The sequence below is a fragment of the Zosterops lateralis genome, assembly GCF_965231275.1.
Source record: "Zosterops lateralis genome assembly, chromosome: 3".
NCBI lineage: Eukaryota > Metazoa > Chordata > Aves > Passeriformes > Zosteropidae > Zosterops > Zosterops lateralis.
In genome coordinates this window covers 10,432,321-10,457,133 of record NC_139764.1, presented here as the reverse complement: position 1 = coordinate 10,457,133, position 24,813 = coordinate 10,432,321, and the positions used below count along the sequence as shown (strand labels likewise).

The window sequence follows — 24,813 nt, the reverse complement described above, 5'->3', positions numbered from 1 at the left end:
TTTGCTCAAATATTTCCTAAAGTACCAGGATGCACAAATATCAACCACCCACTGGGTGTAGTGCAGAGCCAGCCATGTGCTTCATCCTGCTGCTTTTCCAGCTGGGAACAGCTGATCCAGCTTGATGCACTGCCCAGATGGGGTTATTTCACCAAAATATGGTCTATGTTTGAGGCATTTTGAAGACTGTGGAGAGTAGGAGGAGGAGACTGTCAAGGGAAGTGAAACTGCTTGTGAGAGAAAAGTGTAGAATACAAAAGCAGAAATTCACCAACACAGGAGAGAAAGATGGAGAAATGTGTTTATGCCTAGGTTTTACTCTTAAGTGAATTACAATGATCACTTTTGCAAACCATGTGATTTTAAAATAACACACAGGTTTCTCAGAGCCTTTAGTTGACCCAACACAGCCATTATTCTGTTATGCAGGAAAATAAACCTGCATAACCAGGTGTATTTTTGCTAATACACCAAGTATTTATATTTTAAATAATTTATTAACAATTTCTAGGAGAGTGGCACCTTTTTTTTCCCAGTGTGCTGTTTCACTTGCTAGATCTATACAGTAACAAACATGAAACAACAAAAAATGGTTGTTAACCAATGCTCTCTGTATTTATTCTCTTATGAGTCCAGTAGTGCCCACTCTCAGTAGGATGTTTGAGCTGAAGATAACATAGAGGTATTTTTATTTTACTGGCATTGTATGTTATCTTCTGTCTTTCTGTGACACTCAGATATCATAGCTGATTTTATTTGCATAATGAATTGCCTTTCATAAAAGTAAAGGGTTTCCAAATTGCTGTTTTCTTACAGAATGCACTCCATCTTCACTGTTAAGTGTTGTATTTTGCCACCTCTCTTTATTATTGCAGTGGATTGTTTCTCTCCTGTGACTTCAAAATTGACATTTCATGCCACCCTTTCACAAAACAGGATGTGGCAACCCTGGCAGCCACATGAATGTAAAACACCTGGAGGCATAACAGAGCCTTACACAGTTTAAACTTTGATTATATAGTCAAAAGCAGGAAAGTTGAGCAATTAAAACATTTGCACTGGGATCCCTGCTTGACTTTCCACTTGCTCATATGAAACACAAGCAAACAGCAGATCAGACTTTTACCATTAAATGAATATTATTTATTCAGTATCCTACCAAAGTGGGCTTCTCTTTGGAATAACTCATTCCAGCCTACTGCTCAGCTGTTTCTGTCTACTCCATTCTTGGATTATTTTATCCCTGCCAATTTAAGTATTATTTATCCTTCTCTAACAAAATGTCTCTGTGTTTCTGGGGTAACTCAGATTGTACTATAGGAAGCATGTAGGTTTTTTGGAAGAAATTCTACAATCTTTGTTAAAAATGGTTATAAGCACGCTCTGACATTTAAAGACAATTTTTTAGAAGTTGCTTGTGTGTCAGAGTAGAGAACATAATCCATTGTGAAATCAGTCATGGACCTAAGCAGCATGAGAATATTCTTTTAAGCTGCAAAAAGCTTTTCCCCATCCTCTTATGTAGCTAAAACCACTTAAGGCCAAACCTGTAGAACTTATAAGGAGAAAATATTGTAAAACTTCTAACAGACTTCACTTTCTGGAGGAGTAGGAGGATCTACTTAAACTTGCATGTGAAGCTAAATAAGACTTGAAAGATCAGATTTTTCATTTTGGTTGGGTTTGGGGGTTTTGGTGGTTCCCCCCCCCCCCCTTTTTTTTTTTTGGTTTGTTTGTTTGTTTGTTTGTTTGTTGTTGTTTGTGTTTTTTTTTGTTTTGTTTTGTTTTTTTGTTTTGGGTTTGTTTTGGTTTTTTGGGGTTTTTTTTGTATGATAAACTTACAAATTCAGGTATTTGTAGGCAGTTGGAACTTGGAAAGTCAGCTTCTGTCTTTGGGCCACAAAAATGTTATGAAATTAATTCATTTCTTAGGAAGACTGAACTCGATTGCCGAGTGTATCTTGTTCTTCACATCACTACAGGATATGTAGCGATAGGAAAATCTTCTTGCTCCTGGCTGGCTTCTTCCCTTTGTCCTGGCACACTGCTGCCTGCATTCTCATCTCCCTTTTCCCCTACATCAGCTAACACCAGAAGATTCCATTAGGAATTGCTGATGATCATCTTCACTGGGAGAACTTTGCCTCTTCCTTATTCATGTCTCTTATTCAGATAATCTGAAGGTGAAAATGACAAGATGATCATTTGTAGAATAAGTAGATACTAAGTGAAAATGTAATTTCACATAGTTTCAAAATTCTTCTTGCCTTGCTATCTGTGTCTAGCTTTTGCATGCTTGCAAAGTTAAATGTGTTCTTTCTCTTCACTTCAGAGCCACCATTGAATTGGATATTGGGTTGATTTATCCTGTAACTTAGTAATTTTTAGTAAAATCACTTTGATAAAGACAACATGCACCTGACTTACCAGAGAAGATGGTATGTTTGTAACAAGAGAAAGCAGCTCTGCCCCCAGATTACCCCTGGTTTTGGAGTCACTGAAACATGTTGGTGTCCCCCAAATCTAGTGGGAGGTTTCTGTGTTGCTCTCATGGCACTGGGTGCATATAACAGGTGAGCCAGCACTGAGGAGGCATTTGTAGCCACTCAAGGAAATGAATCCAGATCTTTGTTGAATTGGGGATATTCACAGCTGCTGAGAAGTGATTTTGAGAGGAGCACATCAGAATCCAGGCATGGTGTGGCTGATCAGTGATTCATCTGGAAGGCTGCAGGAATTACCCACATTCATGATGTGTTCTGAGATCTGTTGATCTTGCTAAGATCAACATCTTACTGTCAATATCAACTATTCAAAATCTTCCAAGATGAGTTGTCTGAGCTCCTGTTGGGTGCAGATGCCTGAACAGTAAACCTTGCATTGGGTATAAGGAGTTGTAATGTTAATTATTCTAGAGGTATGATATAGTAACAGCTTCTTGTTTTTCATATCTGTGTAATAATGGAAACTCCCTGATTGTACTTTCCATTTTACACATTGTCAGAACCTTGGACCTTAATCTTGCTCTTTGATTGACAATGCAGCTGGGGGAAGAGCACTCCCATTGTTTGTGAGAGTCGCATCTGTTCAACTTGATTCAGCTGAGAGTATTTGCATATTCTTAAGTATTTCTTCTGAGAGGGCCTAAATCCTTCTCAAGTGTTTGATGCATTTTTGAAATTCATTCATAAGGTATCTACATGCACTAATAGTTCTGTATAATATTGCTGTGCATAATCTGTCAGATAAGGCTAGTTTTTTAAACAAGGTATTCTTTGGGGATGACATATTACATTCTGACTTATTCTACTGGGCAGAAATGTCAAGTACTTTGAGAAAGGATGCTTGAATGTTTTGATTGAATTAGTATTCTTTATTCAACACAAATTGTCAACTGCAGTAAAATGTAGTCTTATTGTGAGACCATTTTTCAAAAGAATTAATAGCAGGGGTTTTTTGTTTCATTTTTTGTTACTGGAGCTTTTTTTACACATCATCATTCCTTTCCTGCTGATGCTGATATTAGATAGAACAAGAGAGTAGATTCTTAGATGTTTTTTAGGTTAATTAGTCTGAATTGTTAAACGGTGAGCAACACTTTTATATTGAAATACAACTTAGGCTTTTCAAATAAAATTTTGTCTTTTATCTTTATCTATTTTGCTCTTTATTTTTTCCTTGCAAAATTTTTCATCAGTATTTTTGGAAGTATTGTCAACTTCACTTTCCGAAACCTTTCACTCTTGGTAATGCACATACAACACTAATGAGAAGAACCACTGCTCTGAAAAATATTCAGGTATTATATTTGAGCATGGAACACAAAGTAGATGACCTCAAACCATTATGCAAAGAAATACATGTGTGGTCAAAACCTACATCTTCTGTAGGCTGGAAGTTTCAGTCCAGAACTATCCAAGTTTGGACACAGCAAACAAATCCAATTTGCTGTGAAAAGAAATGGAAATATAAAATGGATGTATATTCCCAGCAGTTTAACTGGATGTGTGCTATGGATCTGCTTCAAGCTCAAGCCATTAAAGACATCCTGGATCTCATAATAGAATACACTGATCACAATAGACAACCTTTTTTTCTTCTTTTTTTGTTTTTAATTGCACTAAGAAAACATTCAAAACTCCAGCAGTATTGGTGACTGACGTAATTTAAGAAATGGTTTATAGGGCCATAGTGATTTTTTGAAAAAAAAAAAAAAAAAAAAAAAAAAAAAAAAAAAACAAAACCCAAAAATCCCCCACAGATTTAATAAGTGCATTTTTTGTTTTGTGCACATGCAGGTTTTAGTGTAACAACACCTTTTACATTCATTTTGTTTTTCTTTTGCTTTCAGGAATCTCCTTCTGGACGTAGAAAAGCTCTCGCTACCAGCAGCATCAACATGAAGCAATATGCCAGCCCCATGCCTACACAGACAGATGTCAGGTTAAAATTCAAGCCTTTGTCTAAGAAAGTGGTGTCTGCCACACTGCAGTTCTCCTTATCTTGTATTTTCCTGAGGGAAGGAAAAGCCACGTAAGTTGTTGTTTGTTGTTTTTTTTGTTTTTTTTTTTAAACCAGATAGCCTGCTTTGTGTTGCTTTTCAAAGAATCCTTTGGATAAAGAGCTCTTTCTGTAGAGAATGGTGGAATTTGAGAGTATCCTTCAGCATACCTATCATTCCTGCCATATTTGGTTTCTTAACTGAGTAAAAGTTGTTTCTTACTCTCATTTCAGCCTTGTGTTCTGTGCTCTGCTCTTACAGACATTTTAAATAACAACAGCTTAAAAGTATCTGCAGGTCTGAAATGAGTGGAAGTGTGTGTTTATGTGCATGTGTGTGTTCATCCAACAATACTCTTGGCAGATTTCAAGGGAGCCCACTGATATTTCACAAAGAGTGCAATAAAGACAAAGCCAGTTGGAAGATGAGGGAGGGTGGAGTCAGAGTTAAGATTTTGGGTTGAGCACAAGAGCATCATCCTGTGGAAAGAATTCTCTAGAGCACTGAGTACCACTCCCTTGACTCACTCACTTGGTTCTCCCTTACTTCAGTGGCCTTTGGAGGGCAGAGGATACAGATTATTTTTGCAGATGCTGTAATCTCTCCTGCAATTTCTGTCAGATCCTAGATATGTTGGATATTCCTGTGGCTGGAGAATGGATTGTTTGTCACAGTCCTGGTTTCAGTTAGGGTAGTTTTGTTTTGCCTTTTTATCTCTAGAATATGGCAGAACAAAAATAGGTAGATTGGGAAGCTACTGCTGTAATGGTTCTTCTGCCTCTTTCTAAATTTTTCTTTTCAAAAGACTGACAACTTTCAATAGCTGTCAGTATTCTAGCTTTCAGTGTTCTGAATGCATTTGCAGACATTGCCCACTGCAATACAAGTGCCCAAAAAATGTTGCATGAACAACTTTCCAGGCTGCCATGTTAAAACATTTTGACACAATCTTTTTTTTTTAATCTGCATGCTTTGAAAGCCACAGATGCATTCCTCACTAATAATGACCATTAATATTTCCCCTCTCTGATTAACCTGTTGTGAACCACATCTTGGCATACCATATAAGAATGATATTTTGAAGTATTTAGCTCTGATTTAACGTGGTTAAAATGCAGCTGAAAATGAGAATGGAAAAAGTCAGCAGCTGATATGCTCTTAAACTTTATTGGAACAACCAGCATCCCTGAACTATACAGTAAATAGCTGAATTATGTTGTTACTGTTAAAAAAAAAAATCCTTTTAATGATTTCAGATATTTAGAAAAGGGATTTTAATTTCTGTAACACCATCAGGAGTTATAAATGAATGTAGGTATTGTGTGCAGCATGTGGGCAGTGTGTCTGGCCAAGCATTTTCACTTTAACCAAAGCAGACCAGGCAAGCATTTACCAGCCTTTCTGGGCTGGTTTAAAATTTTAGGAAGCAGTTGTTAAGGTAACTCTTGATGCAAAGCAGTATTTTTTTTTACCCTCCACAATTTTGTTAATTGGAAACTTTCCCATCAGAAATGGATATATATTTGTAAGTGTATTAATTTTTTTCCACTGTATTCAAGATAAAATCTGATATCATAGACCTCCCTGAAGAAAACATCAAATATTTAAAGAATTTTAAAAAATGCAGTAACATCAGATGTGGTATTAACAAGCTGCATTTTAATGCCTGGTGTGTTGTTTGTTATTTAGGGATGAAGACATGCAAAGCCTGGCTAGTTTGATGAGTATGAAACAAGCTGATATTGGTAACCTAGATGATTTTGAGGAAGACAATGAGGAAGATGAAGAAAACAGAGTGAATCAAGAGGAAAAGGCTGCAAAAATTACAGGTTGGTTTTGCCACGGGCATTGTAAAATATAGTTTCCTTTGCTAATTGTCTCATGTTTTTTATCCTTATGCTGTATTTTTATTTCACTTGAAAAAAATCCTAACAACCAAAACATATTTAGCTTGATTTAGGATAGCTTGATTGAAGAGGAGAACATCCATTACTCTACCAAGTTTAATACTTGTGAATCCAAGAGCTTTGATTTATGTCTGTGTGTCCCATTTTTGGGAGTGAGTGCACTAAGTAGGTAGCATTTTAGGGAGGCAAAGAACTGGTGTGAACAGAGGAGCAGAAAAAGTAGAGGAAAAGAGTGAGTGAGTGAGAAGACAAGAGGAGAGGCTCAAGTGAAATAATTCTGTGAGTTTGTGAGAATAACTGCGAAATGAGTTGTGCCAGGGACGGGTGCTGAGGTTCTGCTCAATAACATGGCAATTCCAGGCTGCATATTGCTACCTTTTGGGTGGGGGAGCCTGATGGGAAAGAAATCAGGAGGCTGTTAAAGGACTTTAATGAATTTGATGGTGAAGTTGTTTGAAGTGAGATAGTGTAACCACATTTGAATTGCTGATGAAAATGCTTGGTGTGTCCAGGATAGCTGAACTAATCGAGGCAAGTCAGATCAGGATGAGATGATGTTCAATTGTTGGTAGAGATCAGTGTGTAGTACTGCTCCAGATGGGTTCTGTAGGAACTCTTTGTGTAAGGAATCAGGAAAGGAAAATTAACTTCTGGTGCCAGACTTCATCACTTCCAATGCTCTTTTAAAATGTCTGAAATAAAGGGATCCTTCTCCAAAGAGGGAGAAGAGCATCCCAAGCGGAGAGGTGAATTGTCAAATCTGTTCTTGAAAATTCAGAGGAACATTGGTTCAGTGTTATGAAACCTTATTTTCATCACTTCTTTTTGAGCTTTCGCTGCAATCAAAAGGTTCAGCCTGAAGCAGTTATTACTTAGTTTACATTTGGTGTTGTGAAAGGATGCAAATATGTTTTCTGTATGCTTTACATATTCAATTAAACATTTTTTACCCTGGCCAAATCTCTAGTTATGCTGTATGTGTCTGGCACAGACCATATTGGAAAGTCTGGAATGAAATATCTGAGAAACCAAGAGAATGTATTCTTGGTCAGGGAGCAGAGATATTTCACACTGAAATCATCCTGCAAGGTCGACTTCTTTCCCAGTGTAACCAGAATAGATCTGATCCTAACATCAAACAAAACCTGACATGTTCACCAGGCCATTGGATAATCACAGAGAAGGCCAAGTTAAGGAGAGGCCAAATTAATGTACAGTCTATAGGAACTCCTGTGCACAGGGGTTTTATTATGATCTACTTGGTACTGTGCTGAGGACACAAAGCCCGTATGCAGAAGGGCAGCAGGTGAAAAGCATCAGATCTTTCTTCTCAACACTTGATTTTGCAGCATTCAGTAAGGCTACAAATGATCCCTAAACAAGCAAAAATCTGATCTAGTTTAGACTAGGCTGTCTACTATCCTTTGGGTATGGAGTGAACATCCCTGGAGATGGATGGGAAGGGTGAGCTGGCTGATGTGCAACACAAGCTATTTTAGAGTAATTTCAGCTTTTCCATCTGCTCTTGCAGAGGCCAAATTGATCTTTTCAAAACTAACAATACAGAAAGGGATAAGTACACAATTTCCGTGAAAGGCAGAAATACACAATTTCTGTCCCTTGCTGGGCCCACTCTGGTTCTGTTTTCTAACCATACAAGATGGGAGTGTTGGGTTGGTTTTTTTGTAAACAAATCATGATGTGGGGAAAGGTCAGCCTTGGAGTTTTTCTTCTTATGTTGGTTACAACAGCTGAGTTGCTTTATGAGCCTGTGCAGCTTTTCCCACCTTTCAGGAGGAGAGGGATGTTGAAGGAGAATGAGCGCATTGCAATTTCCCAAGCAAATGGGAGAACATAAAACATAGGGCAGTAAGTAAACATCAATAAATAAGATGTAAAGTATCTATTTCAACATGTGTTCAAGACTGATTTCATTGGCAAGTTGCAATGACTCCTGTAATAAATATAATGAATGGGGAAAGCTAGGAGAAGAGCTGAGGAAGCAAAGGAGAAAGAGGTAAGAATCATTGTAGAAAAGCAGGAAAAAATTTAGAAAGATGGAAATGTAACAAAACTGATGTAGCCAAGAACTCTTTCAAAAACAGTCTTCACAGAAAACCATCAAGTTAATTGAGGAAGTTACATAACCCTTTTGAAAGCTTGCTGCTACCAAGATTTTGCTCCTCTTGTGCTGTGCTGGGTGTTGGCAACTGAGGAGCTGGAATGCTTCACTGACTCAGAGTGCCCCGAGGCAAATCCCTCACCTCAGTGTGCCTGTTTTCCCAATTGTAAAACAGGGATACTGCCTGGGACACCTCACAAGAGTGCACAGTTCATTTTTGTAACTGGGCTTGGAAAACGTGAAGTGCAAGCAGCAAAGAGGGAGGGGTTGTTCTCCCACCTTTGACTCTTAAGTTTTCTCGCAGAAGCAAGGGATGACTAGATGGTTGAAAAGTTTTCATTGCCAAGGCACAACTGCAAGAGGTGCTGCAGGTCTTTAATCAGACACTGTTCCTTTTTGCAGTGTGCAGCCATTTTTGTTGGGTTTGTTTGTGGGGATTTTTTTCCAACTTGCAGTTTTATAGATGAGCATGTATATCCACTGCTGGGAGAACAAGGGAGGTCTGCTGTGTGGGGCTCTAGATGGTGCAGGTGAGTCAGGAAATGCTGCTTCTCTCCCTTGATGGATTGCCTAACTTTGAGCAGGTATCTGTGCCTCTGTTTCTTCAGCTGTGAAGTAGGTGGTGCAATACTGACATTGACCTCAAAAGCTCTGTGGAATTTGGGGTGGTCAACATGGAACTGTTGTCATACAACTGACCAGGCTGAAAGATATTTTCCTTTCATCTGGAGAAATCTCCCTCCATCTCAGGCTTTCCCCCTCTTCCTTCCCAGTATTTCTTGTGGAAATTTTTCGTGTGTAAAAGCTGTATCTCCCCCAGCTGTTCTGTGTGAAGTTGAAAATGGATTGTTGCCACGAATTAAGTTTCAAATATTTAGTTTCTACACTGTCAATACAGATGGATTTAAACCTCCCAGAATTATCCTGTCCTTAGTCTTCAGTGGAACACAAGACATCTCGTACTTGAAGAAAATGTGCCTCATAATTCACAAACAGGGCAGTAATAAATATGTTGCTTCTCTTAATGTTTTAATTCCTACTTAGAGCCTCATGCTGGGGTTAATAGCTGCCTTCTGCTCCATCTGCCCTGGAGCACAGTGGCTGTCCTGGGGCACCACATGGAATCAGCAACGTGCCCATGTGCTGCCTATTGCAGGACTCTGGATCTCAGCATGTTTCAAGAGCAAGCTTCTGGATAATGATATGTGTAACCCTTTTTTTGAAATTTGCAAAACCACACCTCTCCTGACAACTTCTGGTGCATTTATTCTTTTTCTTTGTCAGGATCACCAAGCTGCTTGAGAAAAAAAAAAAAAATAGAAGGAGAGAAGAATGAAAAAAACCCCAAAAACCAAACCAGTGATTTATGTGACATACTTGTTGAACAAGCTAATGTGTGTTTGTAGATAATGAGATTTATAAAAGATAATATAGGATATAAATCTCCAACCTACCATTTCCATACTCCAAAATATGACATAAACCATTTAATATTGTAATGAGAAACATTGGAGTGCATATTGGGTGTTTAGGTTGGCAGATAAGACCAGGTGATTCAGACCACATCAAAGAACTCCCTCTTTTTAAAGCTCTGAACTTAATTTGTTATTTTCTGACAATAAAAACTGACTTACAATTGTTTTGGGGAATTTTTTTTTCACATGCTGACATAATAAATTGTAAATCATGTCAGCATCTGAGCCTGTTTTTAATTACTAATTCGTTAGTACTGCTGTTTTATGAGATCAGCTCTGTTTAATTTGAGTACAGAAAGGTATGTTCTATTATCTCTCTCTCATCTTAAAAATTCCCAGAAGATATTATGCAGATTTCTTAGATGTATGTATGGTTTTATATTGAGAAAGCTAAGTTTTAGGGTAGTTTTGGTGTTGTTTTTTAGGATAATAATTTTGTCTGTTGGAGCTAAAAAAAAGGAAGTGAGGATGATTAAGTTAACTCCATGTAGACAGATATAGGTGTAATCCCATGTAAGTAGATTTATGCTTTAAGGTCAGGATCAGTTGGGAAGTGCATTACAGAGGAATTCTGCTTGGGATTTGTCACTGTCAGCATTTAGGATGTCCAATAGGCATTGGCAGAGTAGGTAATTTACAGATTGGCATGTCTTTGCAAAGCCCTTTAAATTTGCCAAAGAAGTTTTTGTCCATGTGACAAAAATATTATCAGGTTCTGGTCTGCTTTGGGCTTCAGGTTCTTTGTGCTGTCTGTGAAGGCATGAAATCAGGAAGGGTGTCAGTGTGTCAGCGAAAAAAACCATGAAAAAAAACCCTGACTAGGAAGTTCTGGGTGGCCATGAACACCAGCATGAGCTGGGACAGTCAGGATACTACTCAATAATTGCCTCAGTTTGATATCTTGCTCCCTAAAACTAGTTCATCGAATAAAGACAAATTTTGCTTTCCTGAACAAAAAGCCAGATGAGAAAAAAAAGTCAAGTTCAAAACAGCGGTAAGCTGTTATTGAGAGGTAACTTCTTGTGTACACAAGAAATTAAACTTTAAAGGAAATGCAACAATGACTGGCATGAAGCTTTAACTTGGCTGGTGACACCAGAAGGCATCATCCATATTGATTTCATTGGGAAAAGACAGGAGATGAAAAAAACTGTCGGTGGGGCAGTGATATTCAACAAGCAGGATCATCACTCTTGCACAGGTTTCTCTTGCCTTTTTGTCATCTGGAAGGATGAGGAAGGCTGTCCCCTCTCCACAGAAATGCTCAGGTCTCTCAGAGATGCCCCAGGCTCAATCCCCATTACTGCACAAGCTCCATTTGTCAGATGCTGTGGATGGGACCTCGTTAGGGGGGAGCAGAGAGGAATTTTTCCCCTTGGGCCACAAGCCACTCAGACCTAGTTGTTTTTTGTTTCTTTCCTTCCAGAATTATGTAGTCATCCCCATCCTGACTAGAATTAAACATTAACACCTTTTAAAAATTACTAGTTCATGGCAATTCAGATCTCTCCACTGTGGACAGAAGGTGAAATAGGATTTTAACAAACAGCAAGGTGTTACTTATCTAGTATGATAATGAAAATTGAACCATCTATACATTCAGTTTGCATTCTCCCGGCACAATACTGATCATGTATTTTAGAGCTATTTAGGTAAATTCAACTTGTCATAGATCAGAATGTAATGGTGACTAATTGTAAATGTTAAATAATCAGAGTGTATATATAAATAAAAAACCATAAAAATATGTGTTGTATAGGTTAGTTTTCTGTAACCTTTAGGGTTTGAGAGGGAGATGAATTGTTCTGGGGCTGATTTGTGTTGATTGACCATGTTTTCATATTCAGGTTATCTTCATGAGCAGGAAAAATCTTTAAATTCTATCTAGTACATCTACCTAAATTTTCAACTGATGTGCATAATGCTCATCCTCAAAAAACTAACTATTGTTGTTAATGCCATAACATGGCTAGGTTTTGTTTATGGGTTTCGTGTTAAATTAACCCTGAAGCACCTACACAGGTACTTTACTGTAGGTATATAATTGTAAGGACTGGTTCTAAATCTATTCTTTTACCCTCTCTCCCTCGCTCTCTCTCTCTCTTTCTGGTAACAGTGTTCGTTCCACTTCTGTTTCATTAAATGCCCTTGCCTTACGTTTGTCTTGACTGGCTTCTATTTACAGAAATTGTAAACCAGTTGAATGCTCTGAGCAGCTTAGATGAAGATCAAGATGACTGCATAAAGCGAGCAAATATGCCTTCAGCTAAATCAGCCAGTTCCTCTGAAGGTCTATGAGCTTTCATCCTTTCTTTCTGTTTCTGATTGTATTTACTGTGACCCATTACCTTTTGACTCCTGCCTGTATTCAGCTGTCAGTTTTATCTCTGTGCTTCCACCCAGCATGACTCTCAGTAATTTGTAGTGCATCCAACAGGTAACAACATGATAGAGAAAGAGCCTGTCTCCGCTACAGCTCCGTTGTCATCTGATAATGAACAAGAAAGAAAAAAAAAATTAAAAAAAAAAAAAAAGAAACCACCAGACCCTAAGCTTAAAACATTAGTTGTGTAGTCAGTAATACTTGACCTTTCTAAAGTGACAAAATGTCCTCTCTTTGCTTTTATGTGCACGTTACATCCAAAAATTAAAATTTCCTGCCGATAGTTAGCATGTATGTGAAGGATCAAAATCACCTTATTTAGCTTGTTAGATGTTCCTCAACGTTTATGTAATGAAGAAAAGAGAGGGCCTTCTTAGAATTCATTTCTGTTACATAATGTTCTGATCAGCAAATAGAAGTTTCATTCATTTCACTTTTTTTTTTCCCCTTTTGTTGATGTACTTACTGGACTGTGTTAACTTAGTTGTGCAGTTCGTGCCATACCCTGGTGCAGTGTTTCAAGGACTGTTCACACGGGGCTTTTTGAGCTCCAGATATGTTGGATGAACAATTTGGATCTATTTTAAAACAATATTCCTATTTGTTTGTAGAGCTTATCAATAAGCTTAATTTTCTGGATGAAGGGGAGCAAGACCTGGCCAACTCCAGCACGAACCCTTTTGGTGATCCTGACACAGCAGAATTAAATCCATTTGGAGACCCTGATGTAGAAGGTAATGAATTTATTTTACATAATTCATTGCTGCTTGCAAATGCTTTGTGAAATGTGTTTTTTTATTTCTGTAGGGCTACAAATGAAAAATTTTAATTGATTGAATACAATTATTTCATACAGCACTGAGGTAGCAATACCAATGATCCAGTTGCCACTAGAAAACTGATTTATCCTTTGAGTCACATCCTTTATATTGAGGCACATTCTGTGTATTTGCCACTGGGGGCTACCAGTTGAAGCAGAGGCTTTTAGACCTATCAGGTGTGTTACTGGAACTCACCTTATGTGGTATGAATGAGCAACACATTCTGTCAGACAACCCTGCTACACGTGGGTGATGGTTTATATCATAATTTCCTGCACTGCAATCTTCACTGCATCACAGCTATTCTTGGTTAGCACTAATCTTCATTATTACAATTTAATTTTCTCTCTTTTATTCTTCCTTCTTTTTTGCTTTTATAGCTTCCTCAGTTAAGCCTTCTGGCACTGTGCCTTGCACCACATGCTAGGTGTTAATCCACTTTCCAGACTGACATGCCCATTCTTGTTCCATTTGGGTGAGATGTACAACCCCTGTAAAGTTTTAATCTGATAAGATTTCGGCCATGAGGCCAGAAGGGAGCACCAGGACAGCGAACATCTCTGCTGTCCTCAACTCCATGCCCAGATATGCATGGATCTGCTGGATTGTTTCACTTTGAGCTTGCAGCTGCTCAGAAGGCCAATTTGTAGTTAATTCCCAAGTTTGAAGCTGTACTCAGCCTTTCCTGTTCAAAGCTCCAAGATTTTCCTTCCTACAGAAAATACCAAGTCGCTCTAATGGCAATGGAGAAGAACCACATTGAGCAGGAGCAGCCCGGGGTGCGGCCAGGGCATTTCCAAGGTCAGGTCAAAGAGAATGGATTTCCAAGGTCAGGTCAAAGAGAATGGATTTCCAAGGTCAGGTCAAAGAGAATGGATTTCCAAGCTGTAGTTTCCACCTGTGGTCAGTCACTTTCTTTGGACAAGCTGTATGTTTACTCACAACAGAGTTTTTCTGCCTTCAGAGTCCACAGAGAATGATGTGGGTGGAGATCAAGTCCTGTCATTCTTTGGCTATGGTGTGACTCACAGCTTGTATTTCTGAAACAGAGACATTGCATTATCTTCTGTATTTGGCAACTGAAGCCATAAAGCCACTATCCTGGACACCTTCTCCCTCCTTTGAAGTTGTCAGGTTTTTCTACAGCAGAAGTGAGTTGTTTCAGCTTTGTAGATACCAATATATATGGATTAAGTGTTGGTGTCCTAATCTTTGCCTTTGTTTCCTGTCTGTTCCTTGACAGTGAATTTCCTTAAGATCATGGAAGGAAGCAGAATAAGTGGGGATGTAAATCCCTCTGGTGGTCCATGAATAACTTGCTCTAAGAGACTCAGCCTATAGTCCTTTCTTCCTCTGCCTTAGAAAGAAGAGCTCCCTTCTTTGTGGAAAAAGCTGTACAAGTCCCATCCTACCTAAACTGCTTTTCCCAAACCCAGCTTTTCTTTCCTTTCCAGAGAGAACCCATTCTGGAAGAGAGCAGTGGTGTTCTGGCCACAAAATCCATCTTGGGGACAGGGAGAAACAGCTGGTGTTGTTTCTTAGCGCTGGAGTAGCTTGATAACTCATGGCAAGCTCATTATGAGCAGCCTGCATCTAAGACATCAGCCTTCTTATGTTCAAACAACACTCTCAGCATATCAGGGGCATGTTTTTTTTTGTTGATTGTGGTTCTTTTGGTGACATCTGCCTTTCAGTCAGAGGTGTGGATACTTTTCCATTTCTCTGGGCCTGTTCTGTGTGCTTGGGCCAGTCTCTGTGATCAGACTCTTGAGTCCCATCTGCAGCTGTGGGCAGCAATGCTGAGTTGTTGGGTGTGTGAATACCAAGTATTACTCCCACACAGCAGTCAGCATACCATAACAGGACAGTGATTGGGATAAACAGGGTGTCACTGGATTCTTCCTACTGTGTCATAAAGTGGTTTTTATTTGGGAGGAGTTGGACCTTCTGTAAGGTTCATGTGACACTGTCTTCCTGGAACACTAAACCAGGCTGCAGGATCTGAAAGATCAGCTGAAAGAGGGATTCCAGTCTGTCAGACATAGAGTTGGACATCTGGTGTGGCATTTTTAAAGCTTTCATGTTATGAGTGGTTCCTGAGGGATTCTTCCTTTTGCTTCAGACACCTCTGAGAATCACTGGTTCTTCCACTCCAGACCTGTCCTGTCCCTATAATGGGAACTGGTTGCGTTCCCATTACCTTACTTGACCTTCTCGACATGTGCATTTCCTCCACAGAAGGTTGAGGGGGAGAAAAAATGGTGGTAAGACAAATCAAAGTAGATGGTTTTGGTCTTCAGCAGCAGCAGGAATCTGCTGTGTATTTTTATGGCTAATTGGATCAGTATCTCTACATGGGAAGCACCCAGACATGACCATTTTGGGGAGATTTCCCTTTGTTTTGAAATACATTTGAGGCTACGCAATATCGGAGCTGTTCCCATCCTGGTGCCCAGCTGCTGAAGGCTGCCGTGTTTGTGTCCCATTATTCACTCATGATTCTTTAATTCTGAGACCTCAGTGGAGCTTTTTTTACTGCCATCTCTTTCTAGGAAGCTCTTTGAGACCGTGCCTGCTTGTTTGCTTTTGCATCCTGAAGCCAATGTAACCTTTTTGGTGGCCACCCCAGAAGCTTCAGAGCATGACAGAGGTTCAGGAGTTTAAGGCAGGCTTTCTCCTACAGGCTTAAAGAGTTACATTACCTGTTTCACTTGTCTTGTGATCTTCTTAAATCAAGAGATTAACTTTTTATGTGTGCAGGGATGAAGTATTTTTCTGTTCACTTACATGTTAGTCTCTTTATCTTTTTATCTGGACAAGGCATAATCTGGAACTCAGACTTTGCGGAAGTTCAGAGTCTTCTTGTAGAATTTGTTACTTAATTTCCCCAAGACATGCAGAGCAGCCAGCTGGAGCCTCCTTTCCTGAGCACTTTGCCATCAGATGTGAGGAGGCACGGTGTGCTATTTGGCAGAGATATTCCAAGGATATTCCTATCAAGCCTGTAATGTGTGTGCTCAGAGTCACCCAGGGTATGAATATGTATGTATTGACAGTCACTCAAAGACAAAGGAGGATTACTTGCCAGTAGATACTTGTTTCCTAGACAGATATTTCTGGTGCCTGTTCACAAACCAGCTACTTTCCCTCTATCTTCCTAATCCCATAATCACTTAACCCTGGGAATGTGGGGTGGAGAGAAACCAAAGGCGTGAGTGCTTCCAGCAGCCTTGTGCTCACTGTAGGTGTGGTGCATGGCAGAGGGTCATCAGCAAGCTGGCTCTGGATGCTGCTGGGATTTAAAAGTGTCAGTGTCAATGATGTTACACACACAGCAGAGTGAATGTTACACACAGCAGAGTGAATGTGCATATCAACAGCTCACCTCAAAAAAACCTTCAGATGTGTTTCTTGGTTGACGTATCAAATTGAGGCTTGTTGTCCCTATATCTACTAAGTCAGCTAGACATTAGAAATTTGGGAAAATCAAAAATAGTCTCTTTGAACTGTATATACTACAGCTTTATACTAAACAACCTTTACATGATCATACAAGGACTGCCTTTTGGATTTTTAGTCATGGTGCAGCAGAATTATAAAATCAGTTAATTTCTGTGCAAAGCACTAACCTGGGCAAGCCAGCCTGTACAACAAATGAAAGTAGAAAACCAGAACACTCTCATCACTCCAGTTTGGTTTTTTTTTTTTTTTTTTGATCTAGTGGGGAATACAAATTTTGGAGTTGTATACAACACACATGAGACATGAGAGGGTAACTCTTTGCTGGCACCCCCTGTCATTTAGACCACCATTTACTTCAGCAGTGTATTTCATCATTTTTTGTGTGGACTTCTGAGTCCCCTGCAGCATGTTTTGCACTGAAAATGAGACCAGTGTTACAATGCAGCAGCAAACTCCAAATGGTTCCTACACACAGAGCAGAACAGGAACCAGTTGAGAGGAAAACGGTGACTCCGTCCCTTCTATTTCTTCATGAAAAGCAGTGTATGAACAAAAGGATGAGAAAAATCACCAGTGGTGCATGGGGATGTCAGTCATTACTCTTTCTAGAAGCACTGGGCAGTTCCATCTCTGCTTTGTGCTGTTTGTTGAGTGCTCACATGCCTTGGTGCCAGTCAGGCAGCCAGTGGCGTAACCCAGCGCCTTTCACATGTGGCTGCTGCTTTCATCCTCTGCCAAGGGGAAAGTGGTGTGTGCCATGTTTTGGTGGAGGTTTTGTTTGGTTTGAAGACATATGTCACAATATGTTTGTGTTACAAAAGGCAAGTGGGTTGAAGAGCAGGGTGATTTCTGGAGATGCTCTGGCTGATTGTGCAGATAGGTAGTGCCAGAATGATTATTATCACAGTCTTTCTCAGTGGAGTTAGGACAGGTAATGTTTCCAGAATCTGGCACAAGAGCAGCTGGTGTTTCTTCTGTAGTAATACTTCTACCTCTCTTGTTGTCACTCCTACCCCTGTGGCTTTATTACTTAATCATGCAAAATTATTTTGTGTTTGACCCTTGACGTGCCAAACTGCAAGCATTTTTTCCTTTTCTTTTTTTTTAAATTCATATCAGTGTAGAGATTGGAGTCTATGTGGAGCTGTGATGAATGATGTGAGGAATCTCTGCTGCCTTCTGAATGAAAAAGCAGCTTCAAGAGGGAAATAGACCCCTTCTAAGCTGTTGTATGTTTAGCCTGCCAAAGTGCACTTCTCAGCATCATTAGCTCTTTGAGAAAATGAGTCTGTTACAGAAAAGTGACAGGTGACAGCGGGTGTGGCTTTAAGAGCTGTTGAGTCGTCATCATAACAACTTAATTTGTTATCAAGAGGCTTGTGCTGACCAACATTGCACACAAAACTAGTTCTAAGGGGTTTCAGAGACCCCATAGGGGATAACCTGTCTGGGTTCAGGTGGGGACCCTTGTGGGAACCCACACTCCCTCCCTGTGGAGATATTGAAGGAAGCAGAAAGGGGACTAAAATCATATCCCGGATGGCAAGAAGAGAGAATGAGTAGCCAAGTTAAATGGGTTCTAGCTGAGCCTCTACAAAATTCTGCCTATAAAAGTGTCTTTAGAACGATATTTTTGGAAGCTTTTTTAATTTCAGCCTGCATGTAGGATTTTGTGAAATATTTTAGTTAATAAGGAGCCAGAGGTGTCTGAGCACTTGCACGTAACAGTCTGTGTGTAAGGCCAAACGTGTAGTTCCTGTTGAGCCAATAGAAAAGAAAAATAATTTTGTCATAGTTAGGGTTACAGCACTCGATCCAGTGTTGAAATAGAAAGAATTGCAAAAACCATTTGCATTGCTCCGTAAAATGCATCAGATTTAAACAATCATTTAACTCATTGTTTCCAAGAGACACTTAAAAGCAAATTAAAAATAAAAGCTTTCACCATAGTTTTCAGAAGTTGTTTCTCTGAATGTTTTTAACTTCAGGATATATTACTGACTTTCCTTCTTGTGTGTTATCAGAAGGTTTCTCTCAGATATGATAATGTGTATTTATCAACAGATTCATGTGCAGGTGCAATGATCCATCATATGGAGACACAGAACCAGCTATTTGTACTTGCCCACTCTCTTGATAAAATATTCTAATATCTCAGCAAAGTTTTAAGTAGTAAAAAGTTTGGTTAAAGCTTTGTCAATAAACTACACTATTTGAACAAGGTATCAGTCCTCTTTTTCTGCATTTCATTAGTTATTTTTGCTTTTTGTATGGAACTGTCTTCTGAGAACACGTCTGCAATGCACTTCTGCACGCTCTAGTTCATCAAATCGCTAAATGTGTGGGGAATATTTGGGTAGTATTCTGACTACCATGAACTTGAAGGCATGGTATGTATATATTATACACAGTAAGGGTGGGATTTGACTCCCCTGACTTTAAAAACAATTTGGGCATCTGCCTGTAGGCATTGGGTGCCAAGGAGTCAGCTCAGCTGCAAATACCCACACCAAGGACATCTCAGGGCAAGCAGAGTGAAGCTTTTGCCTGCCTTGACCACCTGCATTGGACACTGGAATAACCTAAGTCCATATAGAACCACTTTGCCAGTTTAGCTTAAAATAAATGAACATACATATTTTAGATATAAAATTATATATTTAATGTATAGTACTCTGAAGGAGTCTTGCTTGATTAGAACATATTTGTGTTTTTAAGAATTTCTGCCTTAAATGCTTTCTTGTCCTCTGTCAGACCTTCAATATTATTTCACTGTGGCTTTCTCTGAAACAGCTTTCTTAAAAGGATGTGGGCTTATGATCACATCACCACATCAGCTGGGGTTAATACACATCACCTGCTGTGCAGTAATTACTCTTTCTCCCAGGATAAGTTCCCAGTGGTTTATTCCCTTCTCTTAAGGGATAAGCATTTGCTCTGGGGTCGGAGTGAACACAGGCACTGCAGCTGACATACTGCAAGCACACCCAGACTTTTTCCTGCAGTTGTTTGTCTGGTCATGCTCCAGCATGGGTCTCCTCCACAGGCTGCAGGTGGATTTCTGTAGTCCTGAGAGGAGCTAAAGCCTTTCCTGCTCTGAGTCTTTGCCCTGATCTAGTGACTAGTTCATATTCTTATCCAACTGGGAATGGCTCTGGTTCCCACTCTGAGTTAGAGCTGGTCGGTCACACTGCATGGGGTAGGGCTTTCCATCACCTTGGGCTGTGCTAATGGCTGGGTTCAGGGTGAGCTGGATGTTTGCGGTCAGGGTACAGAACACTCACATTTTCTAGTAATTCACCAGGATTAGCAGCTTTGGTATATCATCCATCCAAACTCACATAAGCACGGCGCTTCCCTTTGTTCATTGTGTGACTAGAGATTCTGTCCTCCCAAATCTTTTTATTTTTTAGACTCTTGTTACAAATAACTTTTGAGAGTTGCTCTGTTAAACCTTCAAAGTGTGTTTAGTCCAGTTTAGTAACCATACCTCTGAAAAACACACACTTTTCATTAAGAATAATGTGGATATGGTTACTGAAAGTTAGGTTTTAATGACACTGCATTGAAGTTCCTATTTGTGTAGATTTTAAAAGTACATCACATCCAGTATTGAACAGAGCTGCTGATTATTTGATGGTGCAAGAAGAGTAAAATTAACATTTCTAAGTGCCTTTGTAGACAAATATTGTATTGCTGTGTGGGGATTTGCATCATTCAGTATCCAGAAGCGATTCACTGTAGAATAACAGACACTGCAGAAAGGACATTACACAGAGAATCGCAAGCAGCTCCAGCTTGCCAATAACTTCTTGTTGTACAGCCCAAATAAAAGATGAGTGATTTGATTATCTGTCACTTTAGGGTTAATTTAAATTAATTTTTACGGTGAGATTATGTATCGTTACCGAGGGCACACATGCGTTTTGAAATGTAATTACTGGTCATACATAATAGCTGATTTTTAGTTCAGTAATTTTAAGAAATTAAAAGATCACCTACTTACTATCACCATTTTTAAATTCAATAATATTATAAAATCCTTTTTTCTTTATTAAAAGCTCAAATAAATAATTAAGAACATTTTGTTAGGAGACAAATTGGCTAATAGTTTGTGAAAATGTTTTAATATCTGTTGTGATGTCATGTTATTTACGTGACAAATAAGGAAACTAATAACTAATGTTGAAAGAGCTGTAGTAAGTGAGCAAATGAAGCCTATTCAATATTGTCAAAATTAAAAGGCCTTTTGAAGGACCTATTTTTTGAACAAACAAGCATGAAAAATCACCTAAGGCTATAACTTTGTGTACTGACAGTTAAGAGGTAGACATTTTCATATGACTTTAAAATACAAAGATCTGATAAAATGGCTTCAAATTTTTAATTTGTTAAATCTGTTTAATGGAGTTGGTTTTTTTTCTTATTTGGTAGAACTTCACCCTGAAAGAGCTTCATCTTCAAAGCCAGAGGAAAGTTTCTATGTTGACAGTTACAATCCCTTCAAGGATGAAGATGCCCCAGAGTACTTAAACCCATTTGATGAGCCCAATCACCCGCCTGAAGCACCTGGAGGTGTGAGAGATTCTCCTCCACAACCTGCAAAAAGGAAAAACCTCAGGCCAGTGGATATGAGCAAATACCTCTATGCAGATACCTCTAAAGCTGAGGAGGAAGAGCTGGATGAGTGAGTATGATTCTGCACCTTTCAGCAGCTTTGCAGGCGTTAGTAGTGGGATCCCTGGCGTAATCTTGAGGTGTATTGGGTTGAACCGTGGTGATCCTTAGTCACCTCCTTAGGACAGACTCATCCTTGGGCAGGAAATCCCATACCCCCAAGCCATGCTGTTCAGCTGAACATGATCAGTGAGGAAACTTTCCTTTGCCTTATTGATAACAAAGGACTTGATAGGGAACAAGTCCGTGGACCTTTCTGACACTTTATGCCCTTAGAATTGCAAATCAGCGACAGTGCTTGGGCCGTCCTCTCCTTTTTGCCATTATTTTTACTACATACAATAATAATTAGTGCCAATGATAACGGGGAGTTTGTTTGAGCTTGATGCCATATGTAAAAAAGGAAGAGCATTTTGCAATCTGCATAGCACATTTTTGAGAATCTCATGAACTGAATATGTGTGGGAAAGATAACACCATATATTTGCTTCCTTAGGTTGTTTCTTTCAGCATGAGCACACAAAAAACTTTTATAAACTCACACTGCCTTGTATTATAGTATAGAAAGGGAGAGTTCTTTGCAATTCCTGTACAGCTTGGGAGGTTGGAAGGTGTATCCTTAATCCTGATTTGTGGTCATTAGTCACCAACCACACCACTCATGAGACATGAGTTTATGGTGATTATATCTGAGCAATTCTACAGACAACAATTCTAATTAACATTTAATTTTACATTATTTAATGAGATTTATCACAGCATGACATTTGCATTGCTTCAATATTAACAGAGGTATGGTATCATCATCTTTCTGTTTCTCTGTCCATAACTGTGCTCTAGGAAATGGAAGGATTCCCAGACACTCTAATAGAAACATATGAAGCGCTTTGCAGAGTTTGTTTTTTTTTTCCTTTTAAATCTCTGTAGCCGTGGATTTAATGTTGATGTTTGGTCTGTGAAAAATGAAACAAAAAATTAAATAAAGGGCATTGGGAATGATGCCTCAGGACGGTGCCTGAACAAACAGCACTGGCTGCTGTGTCTTCAGGGCACAGTGTGATTACACTGACAGCCACACCAGGCATTCCTGGTCATTCCCTGGTCACCAGAATCTGGAAGTAATAAAAATGTGTGTGTTTTACACCGACCAAAATATAGGTATAGAGGACAGCAAAGATTGAGAGGAGCAGAAAGAGAAAAAGCCCACATGGATGAGCAAGTGAAGAATTTTCTGTTTCTTTTTATACTTCCATTTCCAGCCTAAGCACATGTATGCCAAAGGGGCTTGTGGCAGGGTTGTAACCCTTCATTTTGCTGTGTACTGGACTTTAGCCCTTGGTTAACAACAGCCTCCTTCTTGTTTTAATGACTCCATTTGCTTAATTGTTTTTTTCCCCCCAAAGATAAAATTAAATTCCTCATAGGTGGATTCTACTTGAACGTAAAGCTGGTCCTTTTTTTCATGATAAAGCATTGTCCCATGGGAAGATGGAAGGATAAAGTCAGTAAACACTGCAAAATCAATTTTTTTACATCTTTTACATAAGTTTTTTATGTCCTGACCCCTAAAGTTACCTTCCTCTCCACATATTCCTCTGAAGCTACAGGAGCAGTACATCATATACAAAAAGACTTGGAGACCATTTGTTGAGTGCATTGGGTATAAGTTTGGCAAGGAGAACCCTTAAATCTTTATATTAAAACACTCTAGAGGAATGAAGGTAATGATGGAAGTCCAGTCTAGAAACACAGGACATATCATATTAGATCACATCTACAAACACTATTTTGCCTCATTTCATGTCCTTAATTTTCAAATTTTTAAGTAGAAAGCTTGTGCTGAGGCATGGTCTGGTGAGCACCACAGGCAGTGCCAGTTGGGGTTTTTGAGTGCCCCAAGTCACGAGGGTTCATGTCCAGACGTGAATTGTTTTTACCTACTGTGAATATTGATGCTTTTATTATCGACATAAGTGGGTAATCTTCTTCCAAGCCTATTGAAGTCTAGATTTCTATGCCAATTTGTGGCAGAGAGTTGCACAAGAAAACAAGATCTCTGATGAAATGTGTTTCTTTCGTTGATTGTAAATAAATTCCCTTTCCAATCCCATCCTGTCTCTTCCGCCGACTTATCCAAACAACAATTAGCAGTGTTGGATTTACCTGCCACAAACATTTGTTGTCTTGTCTATCTCTAGCATGTTCACCTTTCCTTTGTCACATGTCTGAGTGCTAACTTTTTCCATCTCTCTTCATACAGAAGTCTCTTCATCTCTCTAATCATTTCCACCGCCCGTCTCTGGACCCTGTTATTTCTTCTGCTTTGTGTCTATTTTAAGATGTGTTGACTTGGCCTGAGCAGTGTATTCAAGACAAAGCTGAACCACCTGAGTCATATCATAAGAATAGAAAACTGTGCATGTTATTTTCAACCTCTCTCATAACACCTTGTCTTTTGATATTTTAAAAATTCTGGTTCATTTTTTGACTACCATTGTCTCCAGGTGTCCTTTTCAGCCTGTAGGTGGAAGACATGAAATGGAAGAAATGGAAGGCTCCTGATTTATTGATTATCAGGAAATACAATGTACTTTTACCCCCATGTCTTAAACATTTAATTGGAGTTCACTTAATGTGTTGCTTGGCATTTTTCTCTAATATTTTGTGTGAAATGCAGTGGTGTGTCCTGAGAACATGGACACACCAGTTAGCATCAGGACCCTTGTCCCACTCTGCTCTGGCAGATCCCTAATTCTCATTCTGGACTCAGAGTTTACACCAAGTGCCCCAAGAGCTGAACTCTGACTCTAGTTTTGTCACAGACTCTCCCTGTAATCCTGTGAGAGGTCCTTGGCCTCAGTGCACCTCTGGGAAGGATTTACCTTGGGTAATTTGCTTCTTTGAAATGTATTTGACTAATGTTTGTGAAGAGAACTAATAGTTCCTAACACGCACAAAGCACAATCACAAGAATAAGCATGATGAGGCATTGCATGGCACAGAACATTTACTCTGCTGCAAAACTGTGCTCTCGAAACATACTTCCTCTGCCTAAATTCTCATATCTAGCCAAAGATAAGGATTTTCCTTTTGTTAGTCTGGATGTTTCACTGTTAGTGGAAAATTCTGCTTTTGCTCTTTTGAATGTTATACATTTAAATCCACCTGTTAGTGAAGGATGGCAACACCTTGTGAAGATAATTATTTGAAAATAGCACAGCTCACAACTGCTTAATGTATAGTGCTTTCAACCTTGGTACTTCTGATTGGCAATGTTGCCTGACCTTTTAGCCTTGCCACAGCTTTGGGTTTCCTTCTCAGTAAAATGTTTATTTTCCTTTATTTTTTCCAGCCAAGTGGTAAGACTGATCAAAATAATTTTTAAATTGGTCAGAATAAAACTTGCTTTCCAATATCATTTGGCTCTGTGGCTTCTTATCCCATTAATCATTGTATGGTTTAGCA

The 24,813-nt window shown here is 39.2% G+C and overlaps 1 protein-coding gene across 8 annotated transcripts in view; it reads left to right on the top strand.

The window, feature by feature from the left end:
• Window positions 1-24,813, top strand: part of EHBP1 (EH domain binding protein 1) — a 204,306-nt gene that overhangs the window by 71,182 nt on the left and 108,311 nt on the right. For 7 of the 8 annotated variants that reach the window (XM_083857807.1, XM_083857805.1, XM_083857806.1 and 4 more), the window contains exons 6-9: window positions 4,352-4,533; window positions 6,191-6,330; window positions 13,000-13,122; window positions 21,106-21,358. In XM_083857807.1, the coding sequence (XP_083713933.1) occupies window positions 4,352-4,533; window positions 6,191-6,330; window positions 13,000-13,122; window positions 21,106-21,358 (698 nt within the window). Of the gene's footprint in view, window positions 1-4,351; window positions 4,534-6,190; window positions 6,331-12,190; window positions 12,296-12,999; window positions 13,123-21,105; window positions 21,359-24,813 lie in introns of all 8 variants that reach the window. The other variant, XM_083857808.1, reaches the window with a different exon arrangement.